The following is a 10,111-nucleotide window of genomic DNA, read 5'->3' on the forward strand; positions in this document are numbered from 1 at the left end:
TCAAATGGAGGGCTAAGAACTGCCGGAAGGAAAATGTTTAACCGTTGCTCCTGTCCCAACAGAGAAAAATAAGTTTGCATGCAGTAATTTATTTAGTCCGTCAAACCCTTCATGACTGAAGAAGATTTATAGCTGTGGTTCTGGCTTGCACAGGCTTCACCAGGAATTACTATTTCATTTCTCATTTTACCCGAGAAACAGTTTTTGTTTGTTTATCAAGACATACGGGACGCTCGGTCGGCATTATTTTCAATATACACCTTTAGCCTTGTCCGGTTGCAGCGAATTAAAGAACAAAATATGTGGCTGCTCCTCTCAAGTCTACTTTTACCATTCAGTGAAATCGGTCTTCTACGCCCAAAAACTCATTGTGTGCGCCAAATTATGCTCGAGACGCTTTTACGCCTTCCTCAACATTTTTGCAAAGGGTTTAACAAAAGGTATAACTGAGCGAAATCCTAAAATGCACCAAATTAATTGCATGTAAAACACGTCAGCAAGAGGTGGTGGTGGAGCAGGGGGCATGCGCCGAGTGCACTTATACGGGTCACAGAATTCCGAGGGTGCATTTGCTTCCACAGGGTTAACCCTTGGCAATCCAATTTTGGATTCAGGGTTTCCTAATAGGAGGGATTCTCTTTCTGCCATTATACAATGGCGCCATCTGCTGGCTAGAGCCAGTACTGCAGTATGCGACATGCCAGAGAGGCCCCGACAACAGAGCAGCCAGCAATATACAGTAGGAATACCCTGCCGGACGTTTTCTGACATCGGAGCTGTACAGCCTTCAAATCAGAATGTTGGAAGACATCAGACGGTGGATTGGAAAGGGTTAATCTCCGCAGGTCTAATGAGCACACTTGTCAGGGTGAGCAGGAGAGAGCTAACAGCAGTCATTGTCTAGTACTACAGTCCTGGTTTCTATGTTTCCATGCTCCGACAATGCTCAGGATGCAATGCTGTCTCAAAGACTTTCCCCCCCAAGCTGCTCCACATTTCTGGAATGCGCTAGCCCAAACAATCAGACTAATCCCAAACATCCATAGATTTTTAAAATCAGAAAAAATATCTTTTAAGGGAGTCATATCACATTCCATAATCTGTCTGCCCCTCTTCTACATTCTCTCTCAAAACCTGCTCCCCCTTTATCCAGAAGCATCCCCCAACACTTCATATATGCATGTATACTGCCTGGTGAGCAGCTAATGCAGCTTTATGTATACAGATGGCCAGACCACTGTACAGAACAAGCACTTGTACCCTTATTTCCTCGCAGACTGTAAAACCTGTGAGCAGGACCCTCACCCCTATCGCTGACATTGTTTATTAGTCTACTACTAATACAGTATGAAAAGTCGGATTTGGTCCATTCCAGTATTTTCTGATTTCTATGGTGCTGCGGAATACGTTGGCGCTGTAAGATTATACTATAAACGACGATACTCAATTCTGGAAATAGTTTCAATTCTGTAACCCCCATATGAAAAAAATTTAGTAAATGGCCAGCCAATATACAGCGGATATAAAACATCTACACCCCTGTGCCATGTTAGGTCATTAAAGAAATCTGCCAAAAACGAATCATTTCAGATTTTTCAGTCTATTATTTTGGTTCTGATCGTTTTATTTCTCATCCCTCAATGATCTCTGCTTGTTTTCCAGTAGGATTTGTACAGATAACGGGTCACGTTGAAGGTGAAAATACATCTGAAATGTGAGAAACCTGGCATTCTAACAGGGGCGTATAGACCTTCTATAGCCAGGTCCACGGCTGCTCGTTAGTGGCTCTCATGGACATTAACGATCTCTGTCTGCGCTGTGAGCTGGACGGTCAGCAGTCACATTCTGACATGCTTCACATTACAAACTGACAGCTGTCCAAGTGCTTGAGTGCTTTATAGCAAAACTGTCTCAGGTGTCCCCTCTAAAATCGAGCTGCCATATGTACAAGAACGATTCTGGCCAACGATTAACCCTTTAAAGGGCACGGCCTAGTGTGGTACTTAAGGACAACAAGTTTTATGGAATTTTCTTCTTTACTTTTTAAAAGCCATAACTTTATTTTCCCATCGTCTTGGCCGTATGAGGGCTTGCTTGTTGCGTGGCGAGCCGGAGTTTTTATTTGTACCATTTTGGGGTACATATATTGTATTGTATGAATTATATTAATTTTGGGGGGGGTGTTCGGGGTGAGAGAACCCATCAACACTGCCCTTACTTTCCACAGTGTTCACCATGCAGTATAAAGTACATAACTTTTCTTTCCCTGTGTGTGGGTACAGTGCCAACGATATCAAAAGTTTAATTTAGGTTTTTCGACTTTTGCACAATAAATACCCTTGGAAAAAATGTTTTAAAAAGTTCTGGGTCTTTCAATGTCAAGAACTTTTTTTTTTTTTTTTCCCCCCCATGTATGGAGCTGTGTAAGGGCTTGTTTTTTGGGGCGACAAGCAGTTTTTAATAGTATCACATAAGATTTTAAGCCTTTAATCTCTTAACCCTTTCCAATCCAATTTGTATCCTGGTTCTCCTAGGGGGACTTATACCTTTTCTGCCGTTATACAACAGCGCTATATGCTGGCTAAAGCCAGTACTGCGTGAGGTGACACGTTGGATAGGCTCCAACAGCAGAGAGGCTGGCAATATACAATAAGAGAACCCCGACGGACGTCTTCAAACATCGGAGCTGTACAGCCTTAAATCATAATGTCTTCAGACGTCAGAGAGTGGGTTGGAAAGGGTTAAGGACCGTCCCATGTTTTTTTTTTCCCATTTTCAGTTTTTCCTACCCCCTTTTAAAAAAATCCTAACTATTTATTCATCGACGTCACTGTATGAAGGCTTTTTTTTGCGGGACAAGTTGTATTTTTCAATGGTGCTATTTAATGTAACACGTGAGGTACGGAGAACATTTTTTCTTAGTGGAGTAAAATGAAAAAAAATAAAAAATTCCACCATCTTTGGGTGCGTCATGTTTCTACAGCGTACATAACTTTATTCTACGGGGCAGTATGTATACTACGATGCCGAATTTATATAGCTTTTTTTTGCTGTACTACTTCATATTTTCATATTTTTAAATTACTCTCTGCCGCCACCTTCTGACACCTATAATTTCTTTATATTTCCGTAGACATAGTTGTGCAAGGACTCATTATTCGCAGGACGACCTGTAGTTTTCATTGGTACCATTCCGGACTATATACCACCTTTTGATTGCTTTTTATTTCATTATTTCTTGGAGACGGGGTGACCAAAAAAAGCCCAATTCTAGCATTCTTTATTGTCCACCATGCAGAGTAAATAATGAGTTACCTTGATAGATAGAACTTTAACAGACGCAGAGATACCAAATATGTATTTTTGTTTATTATTTGGCAAAAGGTTTTTTTTTTTACTTTTATTACTTGTGAAAAAATTTGTAACATTTTATTAATCTTATTTTCACTTTTTTTTCGTTGTCCCAACAACTTGCAATGCTTTGATCGCTCCTGCAGTACGATTTCATGCCATAGCATTACATAATACTGTGATCGGGCAGGCATTCTATCAAGCCACTCCACTGGCATGGTTTGATAGTCCCCAGGGCTGTCATGGCAGAATGCCTTTCAGAAGGCCCCTGGCTGCCATGACATCCGCACGGCTCCCTGCAATCTCATCATAGGGGGCCTTACAGGGCAATGGAACATCGGTCGGGGGATTTAAATATTGCTTTTTAGAAATGACAACAGCATTTAAAGGGTTAACAGCTCTGCTGAGCCGCGTGGCTTATTGGAGCTGTTGCTGCTGGGTGTCAGCTGTAAGAAACAGCCAGCACCCATGACCCGTGATCTCCCTTCATGAACAACCTCAACATGCAGGATGTAAGCTTATGTTCTGTGTCGTTAAGGGGTTAACGAATAACGGACATTGTATCAACTTCTTTGTTACTTTATATAGAAATTCGGAAATCTACATTTTTAAAAAATCACCGCAAAGTGCATCACATCCATAGATACAATAAACAGCAAGCCGAGGCAACAGCAAGACAGGACAGCCAGCATGAAAAACACACAGACAGCAGAGTTACAGCCAACTCCCACTGCAGATGGCACAGACTCTGCTCCTGAGCTTGCGTCATGTATGTGATATCTTATATACACACACACACACACACACACACACACACACACACTTCACAGGTATCTCTTCTCTCCCATGATGTACATGCCCGACAGGGGGTCAACTTAATTTATAATTAAAAGTTGTATGTTTGGGCAATCTTATTTTAAAAAACATTGCTGTGTAGATATCAGTAATTAGAGATGAGCGAACCTACTCGTTTCGAGTAATTACTCGATCGAGCACCGCGATTTTCGAGTACTTCCGTACTCGGGTGAAAAGATTCGGGGGGCGCCGGGGGGAGGCGTGGCGGGGTGGGCGGTAGCAGCAGGGAACAGGGGGGGAGCCCTCTCTCTCCCTCTCCCCCCCCCCCCCACTCCCCGCTGCAACCCCCCATTCACCCACGGCGCCCCCCGAATCTTTTCGCCGGAAGTACTCGAAAATCGCGGTGCTCGGACGAAAAAGGGGCGTGGCCGAGTACGCTCGCTCATCTCTATCAGTAATACATACTTGTTACAGCGCCCCCTGCTGTTCTTTTGATTTCCTCTCAGGACATCCACCTAATGCGCGCAGTAAGAAGCCGCCGCTCATAGTGCAACCTCTTATTGGCAGGAATGACTTTGCCAACCGTGTACAAGAAGATGCAGGTGATGGCATTGAACATGTGTGAGCGCCAGTACTGGACACATAACACCGACATTCTGAGAAGGAATCAAAAGGACAGCAGGAGGCGCCATAACAAATAGGTAACAGCAACATTTGTTTAAACTATTCTAAATTAAAAACGGTTACATTTTACCTTCGCTGAAAGACAAAATTAGTTTGTGGGAGAAGCCCTCTAACGTAACAGACTGAAAAGCTCCTCACGCTGGCTGGTAAGAGCCGGCCTGAAGTCTGGCATGCAGTATATGAGGGCAGTCAATGTGTCTAGAGAGGGACTGATTTGCTGCTCCCAAGTGGTTTCCTCCATCTTTATTACACATTAATAGAGCTCGTGCCGTTATTGTCCTCCTCCAACCTTTTGCGTGTACATTCTGCCAAAAAGTCTGTCAATCCGTTACACTGGGGATATTCAGGGTCTTCGCGGCACACAAGGTGCTTCCCTCCTAGAAGTCATGACGCTGCTGGGAAGTGTGCCCAATAGAAAGCCGAGAGCAGCATGAATATAAGGGTGCAGAGATAGAAGAAGCCTTCAGGTTTTAATCCACCTTAGGTCTCCCTCTCACAGGGTGTTTGCAGAAACGCAGCATTTTTCAACGCTGCGTTACTGCAGATTCCGCCCCGTTTCAGCAGCGCTGGCATACTTTATGCCAGCGTTTTGGCTGCGTTTTCAGCAGCCAAGAATGCTGAAAAGAAAAAAAAAAGCAATACTCACCTAGCCGCTGCAGTCCGGGTCTCTGCCGCTCATCCGGGCTTCCTCGGCACTCCCAAGTCTATTGCCAGACGCCAGGTTTGAGAACCCCGGCTCTGGCAATAGAGTGCTGTGATTTGTTGTCGGTGCTTGCTCGGTGCCCAATCACAGCCCTTCATTGACTGTCTCAGCCAATCAGAGCTTGCCGGTGCTGATTGGCTGAGACAGTCAATGAAGGGCTGTGATTGGGCATCGAGCGTGCCGATAACCAATCACAGCACTCTATTGCCAGAGGCGAGGTTCTCTAACCTGGCCTCCGGCAATAGACTTCTGAATGCAGGGGAAACCCGGATCAGCGGCAGAGACCAGCAGCCGCAATCCGGACTGCAGCGGCTAGGTGAGTATTATTTTCTTTTTTTTCTCTAGCCAGCTGGGGCAGATTTTCGGGATAGGGCTTCTATTACAAGCCCTCACCCCGAAAATCGGCGAGTGGTTAACTCTACCAAAAACGCTGCTCATTCATTTCAATGGACGACGCAGGGCTGAAAACGCCCCAAAATAGAACATGCATCGCTGTCAAAGCGCAGCGTTGGGAGGCGCTGCGTTTTCAGCCCTGTGTGAGCAGCCCCATTGAAATGAATGGGAGTGTTGTACAGCGTTTAGCGCTGGGCTGAAAAGGCAGTGCTAAACGCTGTATAAAACGCCCTGTGTGAGGGAGGCCTTACAGATGTTTGATGCGGGCGCCATTAGTGACACGGTAGATGTGAAGTAGGGAGCGAGTTCTGCCTGGAATGCGCCCCGACGTATCCTCTTATCCATTCCACTGCAGCGGAGAGGAGTTGTTGTGGGCCATCTAGTGTCAGCAATGGGGCCAACGCTGAATATCTGTAAGGTGCATTACAAACTTGAAGAGTCTTTCTAGCTTTTCATGTTATTCTGGCTGCTGTATGTCACTATTAGTGATGCGAGTATTGCCCTTAGCGAGTACCTGCCCGCTCGAGAGAAAAGGTTCGGGTGCCGGCGGCGGGCAGGGAGCTGCGCGGGAGAGCGGGGAGGAACGGAGGGGAGATCTCTCTCTCTCCCCCCCGCTCCCCCACTCATGGCCGCAACTCACCTGTCACTCGCGCCGTCACTCACCTGTCACTCTCGAGCGGGCAGGTACTCGCTAAGGGCAATGCTCGCTCATCACTAGTCACTATTAGCTTTACTTTTATGCCCTTTATGCCAATCCGGTTTCGACTGTTTAATGCGTCACTCACACGATGAGCAGAGCCGCCCCGACACGTCTTACACGTCCGACAACTGGTACAACATACATCATGAAACGTAGTCGGTACTTACGTGCTTTAAGTCTTTAAGAACTTGTTCGTCTACACTTTCTTCTTTAAAGATTTCTGTCACTCCCTCAATAACGTCGTCAATAATGGACTTGTAAAGCTTGGGCTAAAGAAGACAAAAACAACAACAGTGATGAGCAGCAAACGTACGAACCAACTAGAAGAGGCGACCACAGTCTCTAGAGGACATTAAAGGGGGTGTACCAGAATGACTGCTTATCCCCTAGCCACAGGATAAGGGATAACTTGCTGATCGGTGGGGATCTCACTGCCGATCTCGAGAACAGGGGTCCCGTGTCCCCCTCACCGCAGTGAGGAGGAGACAGAATGGAGTGCTGGTGGCGCAATGGCATTCACTTTCAATGGCATCCGCTCAAGTATTTCCATCACCTCATTGAAATGAATGGAGCGTCAGTCAGCGCTCCCTTCATGCTGACATCACTGCGGGGGGAGACCCCGCAATGACATGCAGTTCGGCTCACTGGAATACTCTCGCAATTACTAGCCGCTTCTGAATGCTGCACACAGATTTTGCCCATTGACGGGGCAAATTCCATATGCGGATCTGTGCCAAAAACTGACAAGGCGACACGGATTTTGACGTGGTTTTTGAGGTGAAGCTCACCATTCTCTAAGGGCTCCTTCACACTGGTGAGGGCGAAACCCGTGGATGCAAAGAGTTTTCACGTGAATGAGCCTCACAGCATTGCGGGGCTGGATGATTCGCTGGACGCGGCCGTCACAGGACATCCGGCGATCGTTTTTTCCCTGCATAGCATCGCAACGCGGTGCCATGAAGGAAACCATTGGGAATGACCCCATTCAAAAGAACGGATTTCAGATTTGTGTGTCTCTTGCAACGCACAAATCCCGCAATTTTCTGGCCAGTGTGAAGGCACCCTTAGGGCGCCCACCCACTGGCGATTTTTTTTTCTTTGCGTTTTGCGTTTTTTCTCAAGAGCAATTAGAATTGAATGTACTCCTGTCCACTGGCGTTTTTTTTGCAGTGCGTTGTGATTTTTAACATAGGAACTGTCAGTTGCATATGTGTCCTTATTTTTCTCCTAATGCACCCATGAATGTCAATGGAAATTAATGGGAAAGGCGCGAAAAAGCCACGAAAACGCCGCGAAAAACGCACGGAAAACGCGCCAAAAACGCTGCATTTTTCACGCATGAAAATCGCAAACGCCAGTGGGTGGGCGCCCTTAGAGTCACTTTACACGTGATGACCGTCCCAACGGCTTATCGCTCCTCGCTGTCACACAGGAGCAACAGTCGTTCAGTGAACGGAGGCGCAGCGTGAGCGAGATCTCTTCGGCCGCCCGCCTTCATTGATAGAAGAGTCGCTCACTAGTGGCTTCATTTCAGTGAGCGGAGAAGAAGGGACTAACGACTACTGAGCGATTTCTCACTCATTTTGGGTCAGGACGCTCCTCTGAGCGATTTTAGGGCCAAGAGTTGTACCATATAAAAGCACCTTTAGGCCCCCTGCCCACGGGTGAATTTTCACTGCGTTCCTTGCGGCAATAATCCGGCTGCGGGGAACGCTTTCCATAGCATCGTTATAGAAAGCGCAGCCCCCCTGTCCACGAGCGGAGAATAATAGCGACTCTCCGCTCGCGGATGGCAAATCGCAGCATGCTGCGAATTGCCGCGGTGCGCCTGTCAGACCTGCCTATCCGTCTGCTGGCTCCTGCTCCCTGGCAGAGATCTGCCGTGGGATATTGCAACGCCCGTGGACAGGCAGCCTTGGGCCGCCTGCAGATGAGCGGGTCGGATCCGGCAGCGAGGATTCTCGACGCGGGACCCGACCCGAGCGCCTGCAGGGACGAGCGCGTACTTACCCGTGCCCGGCAGCCCCATGTGCCGGCTGCCGGCGCATGCCGGAGCCGGCGGCGGGTGAGTGGCGTTTCTGTGCGGGGCTCGAAATAGGACATGCCACGGTTTGTTTGCCGCTCGAGATTTCGCGCGGCCATCTGCATAGGATTGCATTTGTTAACACAATCCTATGCAGGCTTTGAGCGGCGGATATCCCGCCGCGGGATTTCCGCCCGTGTGCAGGCGGCCTTAGGCAGAAGCCCACAGCAAACACTGCCCATAGGACATGCTATGGGAGTTGATTTTCCGTGCCCACGAGCGGAAATAAACTACGATTTTGCGCTCGCGGGGGAAAATTGCAGCACATCCTGTTCTATTGCGAGCCTCGCACAGATGTTTTACACTGCCGTCAATGGAAGCCATCCGTCCCGCGGCGAGTCGCTACAGATCCGCGTCATTGCCGGCTTGTCACTCGCTGCACTGCGCAGAGAGAAGAGAAAGGGACAGGTATGCGGGGGTCAATGCCAGGGCACAGGGTCTGACTCGTGGGCATGAGGCCTTACTGGCAGTATGGTCTACGTATTCTACAAACAGAGTTGGTCAGAATTAAAGGGCTGCTCCAGTCTGAACCATTTATCACAGCTACTGGGTAGGTGAGAACATTTACACCGATGAGTCCCATAACTAAAGACCACATTAATATAGGGAGGGAGCCAATCTGCAACACGGCCGGCCCTCAGCCATGAAATCGCAGAAAGCCAATGGGTTGCCCTGGTAACTGGAGGCATAACATCACAGCGTGGGCTCAGAAGTCTCCATTCACCAACATGGCACCCCTGACCGCAGCAGTCAATATACAGCAATAGAGCCACAAACGGCTGCAGCCAGGAGGACATCACCGGCCGCCATTACATCTCCTCAGCCGGCTGTGTATAACGGCTTACCACAGGGTTCTGGCTACCGGAGTGCGCCATGACTGACCGTCCTCCGCCGGCTCTCCCGCCTCTCAGGAGGTCACGTGACGCGGCTGTTAACCCGTGCCGTCAGCCTCCTCACCGTGACGTGAGAGTACTTCATGGAGATTGTTTATGTCTCCATGACGTACATTTACGGCCGTTAATACCGCGGTGCAGAGCGCCGGCGGGAGCGAGCCGATTGGTTGCCATGGCAGCCAGAAAGATTTGGCATGGCTGAATGTCTTCAGAGCATGCCCTGATGTAGAGCGCCCCTCAGTGTTAGGCCGGGCTCACACGACCGTACTTCGCCACACGTAATGAAATGTGCGCGTAACACACGTGAAGATGGGATGTGATTTGTGTGAGCGGCGCGATTGAAGTCTATGGGATGTTGGTACTGCGGCAAAACGGATAGGTAGTGAGCATGCGCACGCGCGAGAGAGGCCGCGTGCACCACGCATGCCCCCACCTGCACCAACGCATCACCCACTCGTGCATCTTGCATCACCCCCTCCTGCACCTCCCATCACCCCCACCTGCACTTC

The 10,111-nt window shown here is 48.4% G+C and overlaps 1 protein-coding gene across 1 annotated transcript in view; it reads right to left on the reverse strand.

Moving 5' to 3' along the window:
* The window catches only part of GTF2A1L (general transcription factor IIA subunit 1 like), a 57,678-nt gene extending 48,094 nt beyond the window's left edge, over window positions 1-9,584 (reverse strand). The window contains exons 1-2 of the mRNA XM_066595523.1: window positions 9,555-9,584; window positions 6,794-6,895 (exon numbers count right to left, since the gene is read on the reverse strand). Coding sequence (XP_066451620.1) covers window positions 6,794-6,895; window positions 9,555-9,584 — 132 coding nt within the window. The remainder of the gene's footprint in view (window positions 1-6,793; window positions 6,896-9,554) is intronic.
* Between the last annotated feature and the right edge of the window lie 527 nt (window positions 9,585-10,111).

This window comes from Eleutherodactylus coqui, chromosome 3 (assembly GCF_035609145.1).
Source record: "Eleutherodactylus coqui strain aEleCoq1 chromosome 3, aEleCoq1.hap1, whole genome shotgun sequence".
In the NCBI taxonomy this organism is placed as follows: domain Eukaryota; kingdom Metazoa; phylum Chordata; class Amphibia; order Anura; family Eleutherodactylidae; genus Eleutherodactylus; species Eleutherodactylus coqui.